The sequence below is a fragment of the Telopea speciosissima genome, chromosome 9 (assembly GCF_018873765.1).
Source record: "Telopea speciosissima isolate NSW1024214 ecotype Mountain lineage chromosome 9, Tspe_v1, whole genome shotgun sequence".
Lineage (NCBI taxonomy): Eukaryota > Viridiplantae > Streptophyta > Magnoliopsida > Proteales > Proteaceae > Telopea > Telopea speciosissima.
The window spans coordinates 3,583,693-3,607,987 of record NC_057924.1 but is presented as its reverse complement, the minus strand read 5'-3'; the positions used below and the strand labels follow the sequence as shown (position 1 = coordinate 3,607,987).

Genomic DNA, 24,295 nt, shown 5'->3' with positions numbered 1-24,295 from the left:
TTTAAGAATGAAAGGACTAACTTAATTTTGTTTCAGACTTTATAAATTTATTGTTGTTCCTTAAAGTTGTAAACCTAAAGGGGTTTCGGGCTTAAAAAATGGTTGGGCTTGGGCTTCGCAATCCCAAAAACAAGGTTGACTTAAACTCTTCTTAGACTTTACCGAGGCTTGGTCCATCCCTACGGTATGCTCAAGCCCATAAGTAGGGAAGGGGGAAAAATAATTTTAAATTTGGAAGAGGGTTTGGAACGCTGCCAATGAGTGGGGGAGGAATCTGCACGCCACATCAATGGCTGTGTTGAAAAAGTATAATTTACATGAGGCCCCCATATTCAGAGTATGAGAGACAAAATAATAAAAAGGGCAAGAGATCACTAGATGGTCATCTACATCAACCGGGGGGCAATGTGAATGCATGTAGGGGCATCAATATAGATGTGATCTTGATTTTATGGGGGTAGTGTGGTACTTTCACATGCTCGTGCAGAGCCAAGTGAGCTGACAACGTTCTATTTTTCCGAAAAAAAAAAAGTTAGATCAATCACATAGACAAATGAAGTGGCTAGTCTATTCTAACCATTGGTTAAAATAGAGGTTTGCATCATTGCATGTTGGAAACAATACTACCTTGAAATCCGAGCCGTTTATTTCTTTTTCCTCGTATATTATAGGAGAAGAGGTGGAAATGAAGCGTTCTACTCAAGAAGAAAAAGGAGAACAGACAAAGCATCAATAAGAAGTCTCGATCTGGTTGCGTGGGTTTGCAGCAGCAAAGGAAGGTGAAGCTCCATCGTTTCGCGTCGTTACTAGCGTTAAGGAAAGAGGGAGAGAATGTCGGGTGTGACGAACCAGGAAGAAGATAAGAAGCCCAACGATCAGGCTGCTCATATCAATCTCAAGGTCAAGGGCCAGGTCTGATCTTTTTTTCTTTTTTGCTTCTCAGTGTTCCTTCTCGATTCGGTTTCATCAGGGTTTATGGTTGGCGCTTATTTCCTGTTATTGCATTTCCTCCCGTTTTGTTTCTAGGGTTTTGATGTATGGGGCATGTTTAATCTAACTTGGGGTTTAATCCTGCATAACCTGTTGTTCTTTTACTCCTTATTTCTGTTTGTTTTTTTTTTTTTTTTTTTCCATTTTCCTTCGATTACTTTTTGGTTCTATGAACAGATTTTTACTTTGCTACCTCCTAGTTCTGAATTCTTGAAAGTTAGGGTTTTCCGCTACAGGGATAACTTGATTTTACGGGTTCTTCAAAACTCCTCGTGTGTAATGTAATTGGATCTTTAGCCTTATTTCATCTTTTTCTATGATTGGGTTATGATCATGCACATGTTTACACTTTTCGGTGTTGGGTTTGCGTAGTTCTGAGATGAATTTCAGTTATATCTGAAAATTGTCTATCCCACATCGTGTATTGCTTCCTAGTTGAAACACTTGATTTGAGTGTCTGATTCTAATATTCTGGTGGAGTGTGCACTGATAGTTTTCAAGGTGGAATCCAACGATTCTAGCGTTTTAACCTATGATATGTCTTGTGAAACTACCCCTCCAACTGAAAGGAAAGTAGATTGAAAGGGGGTGGGGGGGGGGGGGGAGAAGAAGAAAAGAGAAAGAGAAAGAGTTTGTGTATACTTCAGTATCAACATTGTTGGAATTTATGGGAGCAGTGGAATATAAATTCGTAAATCGCCATATCTGAGAGGTTATCTTTATGTGGTATTTGCAGATTAAATAAGTGATTAGGTTTCAGTCATTAATTTGAGGAGTATTGTTAGATTATTTTTCATCTTGTTGTGGCCTACTGTTGGAGTATTCCTCACATGTGCAGCCACCGTAGTAATAGGGTCTCCATTCTTATCATCATGACATTGGTAGTTTTTTAATCAAATGATGAATCCTATATCCGCATTGGTAACTGCAGAAATGCATTCATGAGTGGGTGGGAAATGGTTTCAGGCCTTGAGATACTAATAGATAGAGGAACAATTTTGTGACCATGTTTATAAATTGCTCACGATGGATAAGAAGTGTGTTCTTCTTTCAATTTTTTTTCTCTATACGTGTTCATCGTAATACGAACAATTAATGTGTGTGTAAATCATAGTTCTAGTAAATTGACATGGCTTTTTATAGTGGTGATTTGTGTTTTTCTGGTTATCTTTGTTAAGTTGGACATGTAGATTGTGGATTTGATGTAATGTAAATTGATATGGCTTTTTATAGTGTTTCATGGTATCCAATTGCCTGGATAATGATCCAAATTTGAATGTTCAACGAACTCTGTTGTTCATTCACCCTTTCTGTGTGTGGTTCAGACCCAAACTGTGGCCCAGCTGTAGGGTCTGTTGATCCTTTTATACACTGCTTTGATGTCATGACTGTAATGCCAATATACACTCATGCACTCTGCTACAGTTTTTCATGCCTTTTTATTTTATTTAGAGAGAAGATTGTAGTAAGTGATGGGATAAATTAGCATTGATGTTCTTGTAAGCTGTGAGTTCTGCCAATTAGGCACAGTGAAACATTTCCAGGCTGGAAATTAACTCAGGTGCCTGAATTTGTTCTTGTTTCATGTCCACCTGGATGACATTCTCTAGACCCTACTTTACATTTTGAGTTCAAATGCTTATTTTATTGAGTCCTGGAGCCAAGAGTCTCATTAGTACTAAACGTTGAAGATGAATTACTCTTGCCCGAATGTCCTTAATCCACATTCATAGAATTTCTTGGTCATATTTGATCTTCAGTATATTATTATAGAACTCAATTCTGTTTTCCAGTGGCATTGTTGTAATGGTTTTCCAATGAGTACAACAGTTTTAGCTGGATCATTTTGTACCAGAGCTATTATTGTCACCAAGGTTTAAAACCCAGAATCGGATCAGAATCAGCCTGTTATCGGCCTTAACCCTAGAAATTGGAATTGGAAAAGAAAGATTTTCCCATTTTTTGTTTTTAAGTTCAAAACACTTGTAGATCTTGCTACAAGAGGTAAGTTTCATTGATTTTCTGCTATTTTAGTGACTAAAGGAAAGTGGGGAAATGGCAAAACATGGGGACACAAATGCATTGATGTGCGATTTAAAAGAGGGCTGTGAAAATCGATCAGAATTGGGATCAGGACTGGCCGATTCTGATTCTGATTCAAATTAAAGGATTCCACCATTATGATTTGATTTTTAAAACCATGGTTGTCACAGATCTGCATCAGAATGACCATAGTTTTGCAATACTTACTTCTGTTGGTTTTGCTGTGTCTGCTTTTAGGATGGAAATGAAGTGTTCTTTAGGATCAAGAGAAGCACTCAATTGCGGAAGCTCATGAACGCGTACTGTGATCGCCAATCAGTGGAGATCAATTCAATTGCCTTTTTGTTTGATGGTCGTCGTCTCCGGGGAGAGCAGACTCCTGATGAGGTCTTTCTCTCTCTCTCTCTCTCGTTGAATCTTGCTTTGCCCTTTTTTCCCCCATGTTTTTGGCTTCTCGCTCCCTCTCTCTCTCGCACACACACACGACACCAAAAAAAAAAAAAAAAATCCTTGCTCTTCCTTTCCCTCCCCTTTTTTCCCCATATTTTTTGGCCAAGTCTTCGCTTTTCTCATTGGCAAATTACAAACCTCTAATTCTTGTTCTTTGTTGCAGCTGGAAATGGAAGATGGGGATGAGATTGATGCGATGCTGCACCAGACGGGCGGTGCAACAACAGCCATAGTAACTGGTTAGGTGGTTTATTTTCAGCTTTTAACGGAAGACCAGATAGCATATAGATATGTCGGTAGTTACCATTGGTTTTCCCATGGAATTTCTTCTTTTCTAATACAAGTCTTGAGAGATAGCTTCTTTGTATGTAAAAAGAATAGTTCAAGAACTTTAATTTAGATCGTCCAGGACTAAGTTCCTGGAATAGTAACATAGATACCATGGATCGTTATCTCTTGAAGTATGTTCTAACTTCCTACTATGGTACTGCCTTTATGTCTTGGACTAGAAACTGCTCATACTATTAAGGAAATTTCAAAATCCTGAATGCATGATATTGATATGTAATGCCATGTGCAGCTTCTGTCTGTCCTCTCTCTGGGCCTTTTTGTGGATGCTTTTGGAAGGAAGTTGTAATAAATGGGGTTCGACTGTTCCATGCTGGCCATTTGAGAGGTTCCTTATCAGGCCGACTGACGGCTCCCCTACTATGGCCTTTGGACTTGAGAAAGCATCTCTTGTATGTTTCAAGAGATTGGCATATATGTATTGGTATTGCTGGTACTGGTACTGGTACTGATGTATCAGTTTATACTGAATGCAAAATGCTTCAAAAAACGTGTAAAAAAAATTTGAGGTCAAAACAATCCTCTATGGCCGGTATCAGTTGATCTATATTTGTATTGGTATGGATTCCCAATCCCTGATTTAAATCCAGGTCACCTGTACTTATTTACTAGGCCACCCAGATGCTTTCTCCAGCCTAGGCACGAAGGCAATATAGGAGGTTCAAATCTCTGGCAGTCTAGCATACCTGATGAGTTCAGGGTTTAAAAGATCAGTAATGGATCTATTCCAACCAGATCACTAGATCGATTTCAATCTGACCGGCTGGAGTCAAACTGGATCTTGATTTCGTCATTTTAATGGTAAGTGACAGTTTTTCCTCGACTCGGAGAAGGAAAGCCCACTATCTACCGTCATTAATACTCTCCCCGTGAGGTAAAGTACTTGGGGGTGATCCAATCAAACCAACCGAATTGATTGAAAAGCCCGGACTGAATCGATACTTGTTGGTCTGATTTTGGATTAGGGTATGATGGGATCGGCTGAAAATTGAATTGGAACAGACTAATGGGGTTACTCGTGACTTGGGAGCGAATCATCAATGGATAGGAGAATGAGGTCGCAGGTGAGGTCAATTCTATCCTCCCATCCCCCCATTCTGGCTTCGGATCAGCAGTTAGGTCAGTTTCCCCCTCTTCTTCATCAGCCCTCTCGAGATTCTCCATCGTAGAAGGCATGCGCGAAGGGAGCGAGATCAAGCCGAGCCAGATAGACAGTAAGTCCTTCCCACGTGTCAGGTTGAATAAATGAATGCAACCTCAAACCACTGTCGGTGACGCAGAAGTAGATCGAAAACTGAAGCAAATGAAAAAATCATTGAGTATTAAGTTATGAATTGAATAGGTGACTTGATTATTCACTGATTTCAATTTTAGTATGACAATTTCTGGTTATAAGGGGAATTGTTATCAATGAGTATGAGGTTATGAATAGGGAAATTGATTTTTAACAATGGTGCCATTGATCTCCTAGTTCACTATATAAATTTGTTGGACACTTAAATGAATGAAATGATTTGATAATAGGGTTAATTTTGTGTTTTCAATATTAGTTATTGTTACTAATTAATTATTCATTGATTTCAATATTAGTTATCTTCCTCATGATAAACAACGATTTTACTACAAACTCTATATATTTATCCATTGATTTCAATATCAATTATCTTCCTCTAACAATTTATTCATCTTTGTTTTAATTACAATATGAACATATCAAATCAATTTTCCTATTCTTAGTTGTTTACTTGTTTGACTTGGGGAAAGTGATTTAAAATATTTTTACCTAATCTTTCCTCTCTTTCCTCATTACAAGTTACGAATGTAAGATTCATTGTGGTTCAAGCCCAAAAACAAAAAAATCTAAACCAGTTAAAGTGAATGTAAGATTCATTGTGGTTCAAACCCGAAAACAAAACATCTAAACCGATATTTAACCAATAATGAAAAACCAAAATAAATCGAAACCTTACCAGACCAAAAACCAAAGTTCCTTAACCGTTTGGTTTTGGTTTCTCTCATTTCCAAACTGAAACCGATTCAGCCCAACTAAAACTGGGCCTAACTGACCGTTGACACCACTACATTATGATCATCATCCCAGTCCTACTAATGCCAACGGTGAAGGGAAACATCATCCTAGAGTGAAATATGAAGTATTATGATGTTAAAATGTCATTATTTTTTTCCATCCAATGCATCTTTATATGACATGTAACAACCAACATAAGAAACTGATGGTTGACACAATTAAAACGACAAAATTTATTAAAGAAAAAAAAAAAAAAAAGGAATTGGGGGAGCTTTACATACTATCTTATGAATATTTACATCACAGAAGTTTGAGAAGAGTTGACTGCCAAAAGAATAAATAATGGATAGAAATAACAAACTAAATGGAGTACTTCCTAGATCAGTAACTGAATGGGATGCAGAATATGCACTTCTAATATCTATCATCAATCTGTGTTCCTCAGCGGCCGTCTCAAACATGCTTTTTCTCATGTGTTTTCTGTGAGTTTCTGCATTTCAAATAGAATCTAGAATTTTAATCACTAAAAAAGGACTTCCTATAAGACTAAAGTGTTTTCTGGAATCAATTGGACTTACTTGGCATGGCTGTTCCTCGCATCCAACTGTTCAGCCAAAACCAAAAGATAAATGAGAATAAAGATACATAGGATGAAATAATTGTAGCAAAGCACAAATGGATACTTCTGTGTCCAACATTATAGCGAATATCAGAGGACACAGTATTTTCTTTTGCTTGACAATGAAGAAGAGACAAATGGAAAGGGGACATTCAAGGGGTGTATGTGCATGTGTGAGGCAATCACTCAAGTACGTACCGAATGGTGGGCTCCATATTTCTGTCCATAATGACTAGTGCCCCGGGACCGTGATCTGTGGGATAGGCAAGATAATTGCCGGAAAAGTTCCAGGATATGATTATAGATGCTGCACAAAATAACATATAAGAAATGTTAATCGGATATGTTCATCAAGCTAGGAGCAGAAAAAGTGAAGGGTATAAAAAAAAAAAAGAAATATAAAAAGAATGACAGAATATGAAAAATCCATTTTTTTTAAATGGTAAACCATGAAATATCTTGATTTCTTCATTTTGTACTTAAATGATTTCAAGTTTCAAAACAGTATCAAAAACTCTAAATATAACATGTCCAGAATTATAGATCCATGCCAAATCTTTGATCTTTGATATCTGATCCAGGTGACATGTATACGAAGCCTGTCATATTGGAAATGATAGGTTCTGCCACTGGTTGATGGTGCCCAGGTAGTGCTGGTTTCAAGTCGCAGAAAGATTCCATATCAGAATTTGCGCTTACAACCTAAGGCTTCTGCACATAATGAAAGACTCACGTTTGGGGTATCTAAAAGTTGAGGTTCCTAATGTTCTATTTATGATGTTTGGGTGCTCCAAGTATAGAAAGTGTTAGTCCAACCTAACAGTTAATATTTACTATAATGCCCTTCATTTAGGTTGTATTTGGTAATGGGGTTGGCTACATGAATCCTGATTCAGATTTACTTCACCAGTTCTCTCCAATTCATTTTGGTCAGCCCCTTGTTCTTCTAGCTCCTCTAATCTGTCCCATACTGCCATGTAACTTGCTACAGGTCGAGAAAGAAAAAACCACATTCTCATTTAGAACTCATTTCAGATCTTCACTCATTACTAATCCATTAGTCTTCTTTCTCCTCAACTCCTCCCCCCCTCCCCCACTCTCCCCGGGGCAGCAAGGATTTAGTGATCGGAACTCAGGATCTGATTGGCCTTGCCAATCCTGAGATAGCTAGACCTATACAGCCAATATTTGCTAATTCATGAGGGTATAATCGGGAGATCAGTTGTTTCAGCTGGATCGGACCTGGCCAATTTGTCAATCTCTTCAACCCTCCCTCCCGGAGGTTTCTATTCAGGTTGGTCAATAATATCACTACTAATGTGTTTTTTGACACCCTCTTTGAAATTCTTTGTATTCATTAGCTTAGGTAAGACTAAAATATTATATTGGATGTCAATTAATTGCACCGCATAGGCTATGAAGGTCAAGAACTTCCAGCAGCTATCAGGGGAAAGTTGATTTCTTGCCAAATTGTCATTGTTGTGCAGGAAAGCACATTACAAATTAAACTGTTAATTATGTGGTTCATCTATCCCTATGAATTAACATAGGACTACTCACTTCGGTCGACATGTTTCATCTTCAGGGAAATATTTAACTCATTGCCACCATTTCAGCAAGAGACTTCTGAGCTGAAAACTGGTAGATACATACAAAGCATACATATCTTACTAAATTAGGTTAAGATGATGACAATTTTACGCTCACGTCTTCTAAGGGAAAACTTAGGCTTCTTGTGATCAACTCAACTATATATTCTATCCCCATTGCTAGACAGCTAGAGTTCTTAAATGTCTTCATATAGTGCACCGTTTGATTTTTGATAGAATATTTCCATTAAAATTGGTTAAAATCCCAGCAGGATACACCTATCACTCATCTCAAAATACATATTAGTTAATAACTGAGTCATATAAGCCCACTTTTCACTAAAATGGCGTGGAAATTTTCAGTCTACTCACTTTCTTTAAAACTAGTAGCGCAGAATCTTTTTGCTATTGTTATCTCATCCATATCTTATCCATAATAAGTGAAAGGGCCCATCAGGTGTAATACACCACCCAGTTTTATGGAAGATGTCCTCAATATTTTACAAGAAAACAGAGTACAAGTAAAAGCTAGTTCAAAATTGCATACAGAAAAACATGCGTATAAGAGAAAAGGGGAAAAAAAGGTAATATATATAGCTAGAATGTACCTTAAGCGGTGCCTGTTGCACGTTGCAAAAAAGGCAACAAAGCCATTTACTATGCTTCGAATAGCACGAAAAACCTGCAAGGAAGAAAAATTAATATTGACAAGTAAAATGATGGAATGTAACTCAATAATATCAGCACAAGTATATAGAAATCTTAATTACCTGAGAGAAAAGATCATTCCACAGTGAACGCCACATGGAAACTTCATATGTGCTCACTGTTGCCTCAGAAGCCGATGCAATCTGGAATATACTACTCACAAACAGCCAAATCTCTCCCACAAAAGCATATGTGCAGGAGTAGACAGAAGATATAAAACTTCCAATCAAAAGAACCAGGCGGATAGGTATGTATAGTATTTCCCAGATGGCCCAAAATATTGGGTACAGAATGGAGGAGCCTGTGAAAAAATAAATATCAATAAATGGTGGTGTCAATACAATACCACATTAGAAGTTTGGCTGACACATGAAGCAATAGCGCATCTAAATTAAATAGACAAATTAGCTGATATCATACCAATGCTCCATGTGAAAGAAAGGATTAACTGCACTGGGAAGAATAAGATCTCCACTAGATCCACAACTAAGCTGCAAGAAGACCTAATTGCAACCCAGAAAACTGAACAGAAGCTTGCTACTACTTGGAGACATATATTCCAAATGGGAATAAGGAAACCCAAAAGCTCAACAAGTGGCCCATCCATTGGTTGCGTCAGAACTGAAAGAAATGATTTAATAGTCCGGCTAATCGTTAAAAACCACTTAACGGCTTTCTCAAAATTATGTAAAAATAGCATAGTACCCAAGTACTTAATCCTTGAAATCATCTCCCAGGAATCTATCCAGTCAACGAGGGGCCCACACAAACGTGATGCAGTAGCCTTCAGAAGTGGGACATTTTTGTACAGGTCATAAAACCCTATCAGCACTGTGACAACTGAAACCAGCACATAAAGAGCTCTTGCTAGAGGACACATCCATGGACGATAGAGATGGCAAAATACTGGATATGACTGAAGAAAAATAACCCAAGATGGAAGCCCAGACTCCAATAAGGTAAGTAACCGCAGATCAGACATAATGATGGGTCTCAATTTAAATGGAAGGTAAGGGTCATCAAACTTGAACAAAATCAAGACATCTCTGTACTGGGTAGCTTCAACTGCATTTTCACTATCACTACTAGTGCCTGACATTGAAGCTCCTGTATGTTTCGGGGAGCTACCAATTTCAGGATGAATTTTCTCAGAAAATGCACCAACTTCACCTCCAGCACTATTGCATTTCGTTATTTTCCTTCTCTTGTACGAGCCAGTAGGGGGTGGAGGTGTGTGATATGTGTTCATTCTGTATTCAGCATTTCCAGGGTATACACTAAAATTGCCACCAAGGTCACCGGAGCATTCGTCTTCAGCATGCCCACCGTCAATACAAATACTCTCACCACTGTCATTGGGGTCACAGTCTTGAGCATCATAGAACACCTCTCCTGGAAGGTTTCCAAACAGTATTAGTCAGTCGAAAGAAATGAACACTAAACCAAGAATGATTGAGTCAAGTCAGGTGATGGAAATTGTACTTCCTGCCAAGAATTTAAGTATCTCACCGTATCATCTCATCTCGGCCAATACGTATCACTATTGCAGGATATCAATACGATACAATGAGATACGTCTCTTTTAATTTTTAAAAAAATGGTATCGATCAGTATCGCATTGTATCAGCGGATACGGTGCTATATGATAAAATCAATATGTACTGATACTCTCAATATGATTAATTTAAAATTTTAAAAGTATCGGTATCTACTGCATTGTATCGGCCGATACAGTGCGACGCATTGCGATACACACATTAAAAGGCATATGTGACTTTAGAATCATGATTCCAGAAACCAAAAAGCATCAATAGCACCTGGACGGACAAGTTTTCACCCAAAACTTCAATTTTTTGACATCTTTCAAATTTCATGTTTGAGGCTTTAATTCCTTGCTGAAAAACGAATCAAATTAAGGAAACAAACTGCAATATTGCTTATTTATATTGTTTTTTGCTCCAAAAGTGTATTTCTATGTGTATCTGGAACATTTCCATGCGTATCTGTAGCGTGCGATACGTATCTTCGATATGGTACGTCTCTTAAAATCACCCCACCAATACGAAACACGATACCGATAATTTAAACCTTGCTTCCTGCCCATGCTCTTATGGAATACATTCAAGTGCCTAGAACACACCAAGTGAGGAATGCAACTAAAATAACTTTCCAGGAAAGTATGATGCAATCTGAAAATTCAGATTATGGATCTCAGATGCAAGCAGGCCGAATGATCAAATCTGTGATCAGATCTGAGATAAAGGAAGTAAATGCATTGCTAAGGATCTAATAACCAGCTGTCCAACATGAAGAAATCAGGTATCTAATAGCCAGCCATCCAACATGAATTTGTAATAAGGTAATAGTATCTAACACTTATAATTCTTTCATGAAACAAATTTGTTCCATAAAAAAAAACTAATAAGCTCTAATATCAGCTACCTATGATTATTGTTTGACGTTATAGTATATTGACAGTTATAAATGAAAACTAATGAGCTATTAATATAGAAATAATGAGTGTTTGATTATATAGTAAAATAAACTTTTTTGAAATATCATATACACCTCCTCATAACAAAAAAAGACTTCTACTGAACTTCAAGGCATAAACATTAAACCAAGCTTTCACCTTTACAATGTTCTTTAATGTAAAAAGAAAATTAATTATTTGGGCCAACAAATTCTTAGTGCTACATTGTCATTTGTGTTTGGTGGCAAGGTTGAAACCCCACAAATCTGAGCCACTGCACAGACAGGGAAGGATGACCTCCTTCCCATATATGTCTTCCCCTTAACTAAATCAAGAAGTATGGTAGTCCAAGGGATTACCTATGATGGAACTTAGATATTCTTGCAAGAGAATATGTTCAGATTGTGTCCCAGAGAACCAAGCAGAAACTGATGCTGCAGCTTGTTGTACACTATCAAACTCCCAGCGCTTCATAAATTTAGCCTCTAATGCCACTGATGTATCTGTCTGAAATTGGATACAGAATTTTTATGGGCAACAGTAGCTAGAGAAAAAAAAAAATTGGTGCAATAAGCAGAGAGAGAGAGAATGACTGAATGAATACCTGAAGCTCATTCAGATAGTTAATACCACGGACATCAGCCCATGCAACCTCAAAAACAATAAATCCATACAGGGTCCGATACAAGTCATGGCTTGAGAGAAAAGAATTCTTCAATTTTTTCACAGGCAGCAAAGCATTCTTCCGTGATGATGTTGCTCTCTCAATCAATCGGAACCATCTCTCAAATTTTTTCACTTTACTCGTGTTAGAACTGAGACCACTATTCAAATCAAGCCTCTTTCCAAAATCCTTTCTCTTCTGTCGCATTTTAGTGTTTGCAAATGGGGACAATCTGGACTGCAGAAAAATATATATTAAACTTATCATGTCTTTCGTACCCCAAGAAAGGGGAAAGAAGTCATTTCTCTCAATCAACAAAAGAGTGATAAGAATGTTAACATGAGGGAATTTGTTCTAACCTTGGTAACCATCAACTGCCACAGGTGTGCAGCCCGGGAATCCAAGTTTTTCCATGGCCGGTTGTCCACCAATATATATAATTTTCTAGTCTCGGGGGGAAGAAAAAGGCTAAGATGTGAAAGATAGGACTGTAAGTCTCTGCAGAGTAAAAAAAGCAGAAAGCAAGGTATAATTACTCATACTGGAAGCATAAGTTCAGTAAAATGTCAAGGGAAAAACCCAAAAATATATATAAATAAATAAACTTAGGCATTTCCCTGTGTTGCAGGCATTCAGTGATTGAGGATAAAATAACTTGAAAAAACATGAAATACACAATTGAGCAGATAATTATAGTCATTTGTTAGAGCATAATAAAATCAATATTCTGCAAAACCACAGATATTTTTCCAGATTAAAATTTAGTCCCAGTGATGGAAAATACAGGACCAAAGTACTAAGGTCTACCTCTGATATGTATTAAACATAGTATTGGGTGTGTCTTGTATTCTGCAAATCCACTTAATTATTATTGGGTTTGTCTTCGTAATTGGATCGAGTATGGGGTTGTTAAGAGATCAGAATTACGCTGAATGCTTGGATGATTAATTATCATCCCAAGCACATCTATTTATATTCATAATGAGGAATGGAAAATAATTACATAAGCAATGTGGGATTAAGCCACACATACAAAACATAATAAAAAAGGAGAAAAAGTCCAGAATACCCCCATGGTATTCTGGCCCATATAATCTAACACTCCTCCTTAAGTTGGAGCATAGATATCATGCATGCCCAACTTGACTAAGATAGGAAGAAACCGTTTGCCACTTAGTCCCTTAGTGAACACATCAGCCAGTTGGTCAGTAGACTTCACAAAGGGAACACAAATAAGTCCGGCTTCAAGCTTCTCCTTGATGAAATGTCGATCAACCTCCACGTGCTTAGTACGATCATGCTGGACAGGGTTATGAGCAATGCTAATGGCGGCTTTATTGTCACAATAAAGCAACATGGGAAGATGGACAGCAACACCGATATCCTGCAATAATCCTCTAAGCCATAAAAGTTCACAAATTCCTTGGGCCATAGCACGAAACTCGCCTTCAACACTGGACCTAGCCACAACATTCTGCTTTTTGCTACGCCATGTGACAAGGTTCCCACCCACAAAGGAACAATAGCCAAAGATAGATTTTCTGTCAGTAGAACCAGCCCAATCGACATCAGTATAAGCTTCAATCTTCAGGTGACCATTGGGAGAGAGAAGAATTCCCTTTCCTGGAGCAGACTTCAAATACTACAAAATACGACGGACTGCATCCATATGTGAGGAATAGGGGTCATGCATAAACTGGCTCACCAAACTTACAGCAACAGCTATGTCAGGTCGTGTGTGAGAGAGGTAGATTAGTTTGCCCACTAATCGCTGATAACAACCCTTGCCAACAGGTTCACCCTCTTTCTCCTTAAGTTTTGTAGTAGCTTCCATAGGAGTATCGAAGGATGACAACCTAGCGGCCGAGTCTCGACTCAATAGATCAAGGATATATTTTCTTTGAGATAGAAAGATGCCCTTCGAAGATCGAGCAACTTCTATCCCTAGAAAATATTTTAGAGGGCCAAGATCTTTTACTTCAAACTCACGGCCAAGGAAGAGCTTTAAATTCTTGATAGCATCACCATCATTACCAGTGATCACAATATCATCCATATAGACTATGAGAAGAGTTACCTTGTCACCAACTCGTCTGATAAACAAAGTGTGATCAGCATTGCTCTGCTTATAACCTGCTGAAATCATGGCCTTGTAAAATCTGCCAAACCAGGCCCTAGGTGACTGCTCCAACCCATAAAGTGCACACTTCAATTTACAGACCCTACCCTTGGTCTTGTCATTAGAGAAGCCTGGTGGAATGTCCATATATACCTCCTCCTCAAGCTCCCCATGGAGTAAGGCATTCTTTACATCTAACTGCTGAAGATCCCACCCAAGATTTACAGCCCAAGATAATAACACCCTGACAGTGTTGACTGTTGAGCTTTGCCACTGGTGCAAAGGTCTCCTAATAATCAACTCCATAAGTTTGAATGAACCCCTTTGCAACCAGACGTGCCTTATATCAATCCACAGAACCATTAGCCTTCTGTTTGACCACAAAGACCCATTTACATCCAATTGGTTTTTTCCCTGGAGGAAGAGCCACAAGATCCCATGTATTATTTTTATGTAGTGCTCTCATTTCTTCCAACATTGCTGCCTTCCACTTTCCATCTATAGATGCTTCCTGCCAATTTTTAGGAATCAAAACAAAAGAAAGAGAAGATACAAAAGCACGAAAAGAGGGAGAAAGAGAACTATAAGAAACAACACGAGATATGGGATGTAAAGTGCAAGTCCTAATAACTTTGAGATGAGCAATAGGTAGGTCGGAAGAAGAGGGATTACCAGGAGATGGAGAATCTGGATCTGGATCCGGCAATTGGATGGGTATTGGTGCTAAAGTGGATTGCAGCTGCCCTCTGTTGGTTCTACTCTTTGTATAGGTGAGTATGTTGGAGTTGTCAATTCTCTTCTGAAATTCACCAATAGTTCTCTGGACTGGAGTCAGCTCCCCCTGAATAGGAACATTAACAACACTATTTTCTATGGTCTCCCCCTGTAAAGGATTTCCGTTAGGTGAGGGAGGAACAGCCAGAGGAGGTTGGGCATTGATTAAAGTAGGATGGGCAGCATCCAAAGGAGGCTGGGCAGCAGCCGTGGGTGGTGGTAAAAGAGGCTGGGCAGCAGCCAGAGGAACCTCCAGTGGAGGAATCTCAAGAGACACATCTTTACTAGAACTCTCCCCCTGAAGAAGTGATAAAGAATAATAAGAAAGGGTCTCATGGAAAACAACATCCATACTAACCAAGGTACAGCGGGAAGGGGGATTGTAACACTTATAACCTTTCTGAGTTGGAGAATAACCCAAGAAAATACAACGGAGGCCCCTATGTTCAAGTTTGCCTGGAGATCTGGTATCTCTAGCATAACACACACACCCAAATACTTTGGGAGGCACAATAAAGGAGGAATGACCCAGTAAAACATCAGAGAGGCTACGGGGGTTAAGAACCCGAGAAGGTAACCTATTGATGAGATAGGCTGCAGTTAGAACCACATCCCCCCAATATTGAGATGGGACATTCCGCGCAAACAACAAAGCCCTGGCCATTTCCAATAAGTGGCGATTTTTCCTTTCTGCCACACCATTCTGGGCAGGGGTATCAACACAACTAGTTTGGTGAAGAATTCCATGATCAGCCAAATATTTTTGAAATTGGGATTCAGTATACTCGGTTCCATTATCACTTCTCAATATTTTGAGAGTAGCTTGGAACTGAGTTTGGATCATTTTATGAAAATGCTGAAAACATGAAAACACCTGATTTTTTGTGTGCAAAAGATACACCCAGGTGTTCCTATAATGACAATCAATGAAAGATACAAACCAACGATGACCAGAAAGAGAAGTCCTACGACTAGGACCCCAAACATCAGAATGCACCAATTGAAAACAAGAAGAACTCCTTTTATTTGAAAGTGGATAAGTTGAACGTGTCTGTTTGGCCAGAACACAAGCCTCACAAAAAAGGTCATCCTTAGTACGTAGGGTGACCAAACTAGGAAATAAATGAGCTAAAATTCCTAAAAAGGGGTGACCTAACTGAGAATGCCACTGGTAGAGTTCAAAAGAGACCAAAGAGCTTTGGTGTAGCGGAGAAGGTAATGGTGGTGTAGAAACCGCTTTCTCTAAAAGACCGACCTTGTAGGAAAGGGAGGAAACAATATGTATATCATACAGGAGCTTTTAACACGGCAGACTATCCAAAGGGGGACACGGGTGGATAAATAATTTTTTAACATCTGCCCGCTTCGAGGGGGACTCGATACCGTGACCCCTGCTTGCTCTGATACCATGTTAAGAGATCAGAATTAGGCTGAATGCTTGGATGATTAATTATCATCCCAAAAACATCTATTTATATTCATAATGAGGTATGAAAAATAATTACATAAGCAATGTGGGACTAAACCACACATACAAGACATAATAAAAAAGGAGAAAAAGTCCAGAATACCCCCACGGTATTCTGGCCCATATAATCTAACATCATTACATGTACAAATGTAAAATTGTAATTGTGCGGGGATTAGGGTTCTAGGGTTCCTATATATTGTCTTTGTGGGGAAAACCCTAGATACAAGCAAAGGGAGATCACTTTGTGAGGTGGAGAGTGGTGTAGAGAGTTTTCTGTCTTCGTGAAAAATCTTTGGTTCCCCTGGGTGGGTGTAGGCACTCGTGCCGAACCACATTAAATTCCCCGTGTTGTGTGTAATTGTTTGCTTGGTTTCTTCCTCTTGGTTAAGCATTTGTCCCCAACAACATGTGTGTGTGTGTGAGAGAGAGAGAGAGATGCTTTGATGCATAATGGATGTTAGATGGTGAAACTTGACAGTTTCAAGTGGATTTAGTCCAATTAACCATCTAACAAAGCTGTTTAGACCTGTTACCTCTAGTGGGTAATTTTTTTGCAAGTAAAATCCGCTGTGAGAATACCAATAGACTCAAATCATCCTAAATTGTTATAAATGGTGATAACACATTTTTAAATTAACAGTAAAAAAGTAGTTAAACGAGTGGCAGTCAAACTGCCAAATGACACAGTGGGTTCCTTTTTCAGAAAACTAACACAAATTGATTTTCCTACTCAATAGTGATAACAAATATAAGGAGTGAAAGAATCACCCACAACAGCAGCAACCTTCTCCATGAATTTCTTCAATAAACATGTAGTCATGGTTAAAACTAAGTGAAAGTTGACAGCATAGAATTCCACTGGTCATCCATGTATGCCTTCAGTTTAAACTTTAGGTAATATGGAATAATATCTAAACTTGAGAGGTTCAATCGTCAAAGAACAAACAAGAGCTCTACACATTGTGAAGCATTCGGTGATGAATAACAAGAAGGATATTCCTTTCTACAAAAGAAAGATATTCATCGAGTAGCATGGTTTAGTTGATTGAATTAAGCGATGCCATTAATCATGAAATCAAAGGAATAGATTCTACAAGAAGAAAATGTTTCCAACGAGTTCATAATGGTGTAAATTAGCCTAGAAAGAAGCAATGTTCTACCACTTAAAACTCTAGGTAGGAAAAGGAGGGTGATCATGTATACGATCTTCCAGCCATCATAGGAACTTTGAATGTCCTTAATCATCAACGGCAGTTGACCTTCCACATCGTTGTCTTGAGAAAGATAACCTCCACCAGGAAACCCTTAAGATTCTGTAGGGTTCAGCACTTATTGACATGGGCACTCCACAAGACACACCCGTCCAACATATGATACAATATTGGTTCAGTAACAGGATCCAAACCTAGTGAAGAAACATACAATTTCAAAGCTCTCACAAGAATCTAATCGTTTGGGATGTCGGCGTGTTAAGTACAACTAGTAAGTAGAAGAAGAAAAGGGCAGAAAAAATTAATTTAAATGTGAATTTGAAGAAGTCCATGTTCATTTATTTGTTCATTTATTTGGCTTAGCAGGGACGATGATAGAATAAACCTTATTTAACTGATCAACATAGTTGCCAAGGAACAAACAAGGAATTCAAACGGTATCGAGCATTCGAGCAAACGAAATCAATTGTTCGACAAGTGCAGCAAAGGATGGAAGAAAGCCTACCCGATTTGTAAACTTGTTAGAGGAAAGAAACATTGGCCGTTTCCGTTTGTCCCCATCGGTATCCTTCTCTAAGCTCTGTAGGAAGCACAGAGTAAGAAGGTAAACAACAGAAATCACTGCAAAGACAGACCCAAAACACGGCAATTAGAGAAATTCCAACATTACTTGAGAGAATAAAAGAAGTGGGAAAGAAGAGAACCTGAAGCTTTGATCAACTAAATTCCATGACCATGAAAATGGAACTACCAAATAGGAGGAGCGATCACTACCGAACTTCATACCAAAAACGCGTCTAAGAGTTCACACCACTTGAATTTTTCCCAAGGCATACGTCCAAGGCGGTGATGGGACTATGAGCAGAGATCAATGGAACTAGTTCTACGCGCATCTAAGGATCAAATGCTCCGGAAATTGGAACTTTGAAACCCCAGAAAAAAAAAAAAAAAAAAAAGAAGCCCCGCTTCCAAGTTTGAAGTTGGTGTAGCATTTCAAAATCCAAAGATCAAAACTCAGCATTCATTACTTAATTACTGAAGCTAAAAAAAAAAAATTATTTACAGTTGAATTGGTGGAATAGTTTCCTTCGATTGCAAGGTTTGGTTGACGAGATGCCTCTCGTCAGAGACACGTTGACTGGAACATCATTAAAATGCCTACAACTGTACAGATGGCAGTAGAGGGGTAAGGGTAGAGGCGTAGAGCTTATCCTTTCCATCCATGGAATCCCAAAATAGATAGAAACAATGATAAAAGTGAACCAGATAGGAACTCAAAATCAAAACATTTTCTCAGAGAGAATTCATTCTCGTGATCTGTAGAGAAGTTTCCCGCCAGCGTCTTCGCTGTCCTTGCAGAGTATAATTCTTTCTCTCTCTTTTCCTTTTCTTCCTTCTTTCTCCGTCTCTAGACTCCTACTTCTTTCTCCGTCTCTAGACTCCTAAGTAGAGTCGTCAAAGACGATACAAATACCAGATCCAGGGGAAACTGATACGAACACGACACCTACTGGGCCTTCTTCGAAGGTTAAAAGTTGTGGACGTCCATGGCCCACGGCCCATCCCAGGCCCATTATATGCCACATGTATGTAAAATAACCCAAATCATGTACGTGGCAGTTTACTATTCGTCCAAGTAAGAGGACAGCTGTTCTCTGCTAATTACTTGGCAGTGCTGCACTCTTTGCGTCTTTGGTGATCTTTCATTTGGAGCATAGAAGGGTTTGAAGATGAATGGGGTCCACATCCTTTTAGCTCAGCTGGTCCCACACCTCACTACTTCTCTTTATCATTTAACCAAAATACTTTTGGATAGGATCCGTGGGCCCACTACGGTGTCAACACATCTACTAACGTTGTGGGCCTGTGGCCCAGAGGAGAGAGGGGCAAAACTGCGCTTGTTTTCAAAATGATTTTTCACTGGGACCCACCCACTAATCAGATAATTCGCATTTCTCACACGCATATTCCATTTTAACATTTTATATATGTACTTTACCAAAAAAAACATTTTATATATGTACAATAGTTAGTTAATTACTAAAAAAAAGGGAATATACTAATGTAGTTGTTAATTGTAATTTATTATTTAAATGAGATTTAATCCTGTTTACTAAACAGATTAGCGGTGCCGATGCAAATGAAAATGTATTGACCTAGATTCCGATTCACCATTATCGCCTTATCAGTCGGGACTAATCCAGATCCCGATTTTCATGTTTTTAAACCTTGATTAAATTTAATTAAATACTTTAAAAACCAAAAACAAATAATACGAGGAAATCTATGGTCTCCTTCCTTCCAAATTCCATTTTATATAGTAGGTTTTGGTTGATTCTGTCTCCAATTGGTTATGAAATTATTCATAATCAAATCACTCAGAGACAAAGACACATGGTTTGGTTCCTGGCTCCATGCATTAAAAAACTATAGACGTGCCATGCTGCTGCCATGGATGGTTAATTGAATACTTCAACTTTCTAATTCTAAAAGTTTTCAACTGGTCTCCTATGGTCTAGGGGTGTCAAACGGTGGGTTTGACTTGGTTTCGGTCGGATTGAATCGGTTTCATTCTTGAAATGGTGAGACCAAAATCAAATCGTTAAGAAACTTTGGTTTTCAATCGGTTTCGATTTATTTCGATTTTTCAATAGCGGATTATTATCGGTTTAGATCGATTTGTTTTCGGGTTTGAGGCACAATGAAATCTTAAATTCATACTTTATAGTGAGGAAAGATTCGATAAAAACACCTTAATTGACCTTCCCCAAATCAAAACAAGTATACAACCATAAACAAGAAAATTGATTTAATATGTTCATGTTGTAATTCAAACAAAGAAGAATAAATTATATGGGGAAGAATGGAAGATATATTCAAATCAATGAATAATTATTGTTACAAATCATATAATTATTTATCATTAATTGTCAGAGGAAGATAATTAAAATTGAAATCAAAGAATAGTCACTGAGAAGATAATTAATATTGAAATCACAGAATGAGCTCTACTTTCAAATCATTTATTTGACAACCAACTAATTTTGTATAGTAAACAAGGAGATTAATGGAAGAAGCATTGTTAAAATGAAATTTCTTTTTTTCATAACCTCATACTCATTGATTTGTAACAATTCCCCTTACAACCAGAAATTTGTTTACTAACTCAATGATTTTTCTTTATCAATTCACCTATTCATAACCTTATCCTCAATATTTTTTTTATCGGTTTCATTCGGTTCGGGTTTCGATTTGCTATCGGTCGGTCCGGTGCGGTCCGATTTTCAATCGGTCCCGTCATACCCCAGTCCAAAACCAATCTAATAAGGATCAGTTCAATTCGGTTCGGTCCGGGTTTTTCGATCATTTCGATCGGTCTTAACAGTTTGGGCTAGGTTTTGACACCCTTACCTATGGATATATATATTTAGTATCCCATGGGCAGGGTTCTAAGTATCGGTAATCGGGCGATACGAAATCGATTTTGCTAGTCGTCGATACCATATCGGTAGCACGGTAAGAACAAGGGTAAAATGGTTAGAAAATTCATTTTTTAAGAAAATGCAAGGGCATTTGTGTCTGATATAGCCGATCCAGGCCGATAGCGTGTGGGCACGTACCTACGCCTAGACACAACCTGGCGCGAAAAGATTGTCGTACCCCTAGACCTTTCCACCTTTCTAGGGGTATGACGGTCTTTTCACGTTGGGCTGTGTCTGGACCAAATTGACGGGTTAGTGTGAGCTTATCCATGCGGCTATGCACTCTTCGAATAGGAATCCATTTTCTGAAAGATTCTGGCTTTCGTACTTTGGTGAGCCGTCCGAGATCCTTTCGATGACCTATGTTGCCCTGGAAATAGGTACATGCCTACCACATACAACACCAATTAGCCATTCTTTCTCCCTAATATTAACTAGGCATAAATTGACAGGAAAAAAGTGGGCTTGATTTGGTCGCATGGGTGCATGGGAAGTCTTTTTTTTTTTGGCTTTGGTGCAAGCACATGAGAAGTCTGATACATAATTTGGTGTGAAATGAAAACTTTATTTGGTCAAGGGAGGAGTGCTACCATCCGACGAACCTAGTAATTCTATTCCATTTTAAATGAATTGTGTCACATGCTTGAAACATGAGAACTAAGATGTTGGGAGTTATAGAAGTATGATTTCTTATCGGTTATCTAGAAACTTAGTTGTCTTTTGATAAAATTTTGAATTATTTCCACCTAATGGTTTAAGGGTTTTGACTTCAATTCTTAAATGGTATTTTGTAGGTGATTAAAGTTTAATTAATATGTTATCAAAGTCAAGTCTATTTGTTGTTTTTCTTTAAATGAATATTCATCTTCGAAACTACTTGTGAGGTATATGTGAGAGGAAATATTGAGATGTTAAGAGTTATGAAGGTTATATAGTCTCCTCTCGATTACCTGGGACGTTGGATGTATCTTGATAGGTCGTTGGGCTATCTCCACCTAATGCCTTCTCCATGTATTGTTCTCCCGATGTATATCCACATGGGGGGGGGGGGGGGGAGTTGAGATGTTTCAATTATAGAAGTATAATTATATATGACCTTGGATGTGTCATCGGGCTCTCTCTCTCTCTCTCTCTCTCTCTCTCTCTCTTTCTCTCTCTCTTTGTGTGTATGTGTGTGTGTGTTATTAGGTGGATTGCAAGCTTGTACCTATGTAGCTTTGATGGGAAGAATGTGGGTGGTTTCATGGTTTAGGAGCATGCATGGCACCGGATTTAAGATTTTTTGCTTTTGGTTTTTGGATATTCCGATAGGCTGTGTTTGGTATGTGTTCTCATAATAGATTCTGAATCTAAAACATATTCTTAAATCTAATTTTTCACTATTTTCTATGTATTTTGAAATCCTATTTGGACCCAAAATATGTTCTGAGGATGCACACTAAACATGCCTTTTAAGGTGTACATTGTTCTTGCAATGTCATCTACATTGCCTTCACACCACAGTTGCAAGGAAGTGTGACCCAAGCAAAATCTCTTTGGTACATGCCATAGAACTCCAACATGCGACGAGCCTTTAGCGAGGTGATACTGCGAGCCACCCGAAGGGCTGTAGGCGATAAACGTGGCAAACTTGTTGCTTGAGAATCCCATATGATCTTTATTAGTATGCATGATTGGTCATTTCTATGTTTGAAAAATGAAAAGTCAATATGTTCCAAGGATCTATATGCTCTAGGGCTGCAACAGGGTCGGGCTTTTTAAAACCCCAATCCAACCTTGACTTTTCTTAATTGGGCCTAAGCCCAGCCTGACCTTGACTCAGGACTAAAAAAATCCAACCTTGATCCGCCCACAGGGTGAGGCGGGGCTGACCCTGATTGGCTCTAACCATGGGGAGGGGAAAAGGGAGATGTAGGGGGTTGAGTCAAGCTGGGGAGAAGAAGAAGCAAGCAAGAAGAAGATAGGGCCGGGCTCAACCTAATACCTCAACCTAGGTCCGACCTGACCCTAACACAGAGCCATAAGAAGAACCCAGGTCCGACCTAACCCTAACTTAGGGCCATAAATACCCAGTCATGCCCTGCCCTCAGGGCCAAGGTATCTTAGGCAAGCTCAAGTTGTCAGAGCCAAACTTGCACCCCTGATATGCTCTATCAAGTGAAATAAAAAACCGAACAAAAAAAAAGGTGAAGTCGAAAGGAGTAGTAAACAACTACTTGACCAATTGGTCACTGACTTGCCAGTAGAGTGCATGCTCCTAGGAGATCATGAGATTGACTCTCTTGTTCCCATTGTGCGATAAGGCCTCCTCCTCTAGTTTTATACAGTTTTTTAAGAATCAAGATCGGATTGGTGGGATTGGACCGGTCGATCCAGATCGGATGATCCCTATTGAATATGGAGAGTTGGGATATATTTTGGCCGATTCTGACCGGTCCAAGTCGAATCAAAATAGAGCTGGTTTCATGGTCGCATGAGCAGAGGGACTAGATGTAGGGGTGTAAATGAATAGCTGAAATCCGTTTCCGTATCCGCATCCGTATCCGTCTAGCACTATCCGAATCCGTCCGAAAACTAAACGGATGCGGATACGGATAGGCTATAGCTATCCGAAAAGTTATATTTACATGTAAACGGATAAAATATCCGATCTATATCCGTGTCCGTATCCGTTTAGAACTATCCGAATCTCTCCAATAGCTAATCAGATGCGGATGCGGATGCGGATATAGCACTATCTGAGCCGAATCCGATCCGGCTAACTAGATGAATCGATCCACAACGCTGATTAGGGTTCAGGGTTTTCGATGCCCGTTAGGGTTCGAATGTCTATATAACTGGGTTCCTTACTTGGATCACCAAAGTGAAAATTCCTTTCTTTTATATGGTTATTTTCGCTGGTTTGGCTGCAAATCTGTCGCATGTTGCAGTGATATACAGCACTTCCTTTTCTGAGTCGTTTCAATATTTTTTTGGTAGACTGACTCTCTCCGTTAAGGATTTTGGTTTGGTTTCCGTTGCGTGTGTGATTTGGAAGGGTTTTATCTTTTCAGTTTTTCTCGGTTTTTTCTTCTTCCCCTTCTCTATCTCTTTCTTTCTTTCCTCTTTGAAGGAGGAAAAAGGGTCTGATGCCACGTTGACGGTAGTGAATCATAAAGAATGGCAATGACCGGCAATGCTATGATCGGACCAATATCAAGTTTCGTATGCTGATAGGAACCTGTGGATTTCATTAATATCAATTCATCCACGGAGCCGATTTCTGCGATAACATTTTTGTTTTTAATTCGAAATAGATTTTTGAGTTTATTAGAGTTTTTTTTTT

At 38.7% G+C, this 24,295-nt stretch overlaps 2 protein-coding genes, 1 long non-coding RNA gene and 1 other non-coding gene across 5 annotated transcripts; 3 read left to right on the top strand and 1 right to left on the bottom strand.

The window, feature by feature from the left end:
* Positions 1 to 716: 716 nt before the first annotated feature.
* Positions 717 to 4,031, top strand: LOC122640360 (small ubiquitin-related modifier 1-like). The gene is made up of 4 exons (XM_043833525.1): positions 717 to 912; positions 3,271 to 3,420; positions 3,647 to 3,733; positions 3,845 to 4,031. Exons 1-3 carry the CDS (start codon positions 832 to 834, stop codon positions 3,725 to 3,727), a joined length of 312 nt encoding a protein of 103 aa, XP_043689460.1. The 5' UTR covers positions 717 to 831; the 3' UTR covers positions 3,728 to 3,733; positions 3,845 to 4,031.
* Positions 4,032 to 6,107: 2,076 nt separating this feature from the next.
* On the bottom strand, positions 6,108 to 18,334 carry LOC122640359. Of its 2 annotated transcripts, XM_043833523.1 has the most exons (11): positions 18,193 to 18,334; positions 17,994 to 18,109; positions 12,273 to 12,411; positions 11,854 to 12,150; positions 11,609 to 11,756; positions 9,197 to 10,168; positions 8,839 to 9,077; positions 8,677 to 8,750; positions 6,678 to 6,786; positions 6,439 to 6,464; positions 6,108 to 6,350 (listed from the first exon to the last, which is right to left on the bottom strand). In XM_043833523.1, the coding sequence occupies exons 2-11, from the start codon at positions 18,047 to 18,049 to the stop codon at positions 6,314 to 6,316; spliced, it is 2,097 nt and encodes a 698-aa protein (XP_043689458.1). In that variant the 5' UTR covers positions 18,050 to 18,109; positions 18,193 to 18,334; the 3' UTR covers positions 6,108 to 6,313. The 2 variants fall into 2 exon arrangements, with proteins under 2 accessions (XP_043689458.1, XP_043689459.1); XM_043833524.1 differs by lacking the exons at positions 17,994 to 18,109; positions 18,193 to 18,334 and having other exon boundaries at positions 11,854 to 12,145; positions 12,273 to 12,410.
* On the top strand, positions 16,650 to 24,253 carry LOC122640361. The gene is made up of 3 exons (XR_006329650.1): positions 16,650 to 16,660; positions 18,469 to 18,473; positions 24,093 to 24,253. It is a non-coding gene; the product is annotated as an uncharacterized LOC122640361 (long non-coding RNA).
* LOC122641184 lies at positions 24,093 to 24,246 on the top strand. Its single transcript, XR_006329834.1, has one exon. It is a non-coding gene; the product is annotated as a small nucleolar RNA snoR2/U65 (small nucleolar RNA).
* Positions 24,254 to 24,295: the final 42 nt, after the last annotated feature.

Coding starts and splice junctions, on each gene's coding strand:
- LOC122640360 (XM_043833525.1), top strand. CDS start 832: ATGTCGGGTGTGACGAACCAGGAAGAAGATAAGAAGCCCAACGATCAG. Junction 913..3,270: donor ATCTCAAGGTCAAGGGCCAG/GTCTGATCTTTT, acceptor GTCTGCTTTTAG/GATGGAAATGAAGTGTTCTT. Junction 3,421..3,646: donor GAGAGCAGACTCCTGATGAG/GTCTTTCTCTCT, acceptor TCTTTGTTGCAG/CTGGAAATGGAAGATGGGGA.
- LOC122640359 (XM_043833523.1), bottom strand. CDS start 18,049: ATGGGGACAAACGGAAACGGCCAATGTTTCTTTCCTCTAACAAGTTTA. Junction 10,169..11,608: donor ATATCTAAGTTCCATCATAG/GTAATCCCTTGG, acceptor GAAACCTTCCAG/GAGAGGTGTTCTATGATGCT. Junction 9,078..9,196: donor TTCTTTCACATGGAGCATTG/GTATGATATCAG, acceptor ATTTTTTCACAG/GCTCCTCCATTCTGTACCCA.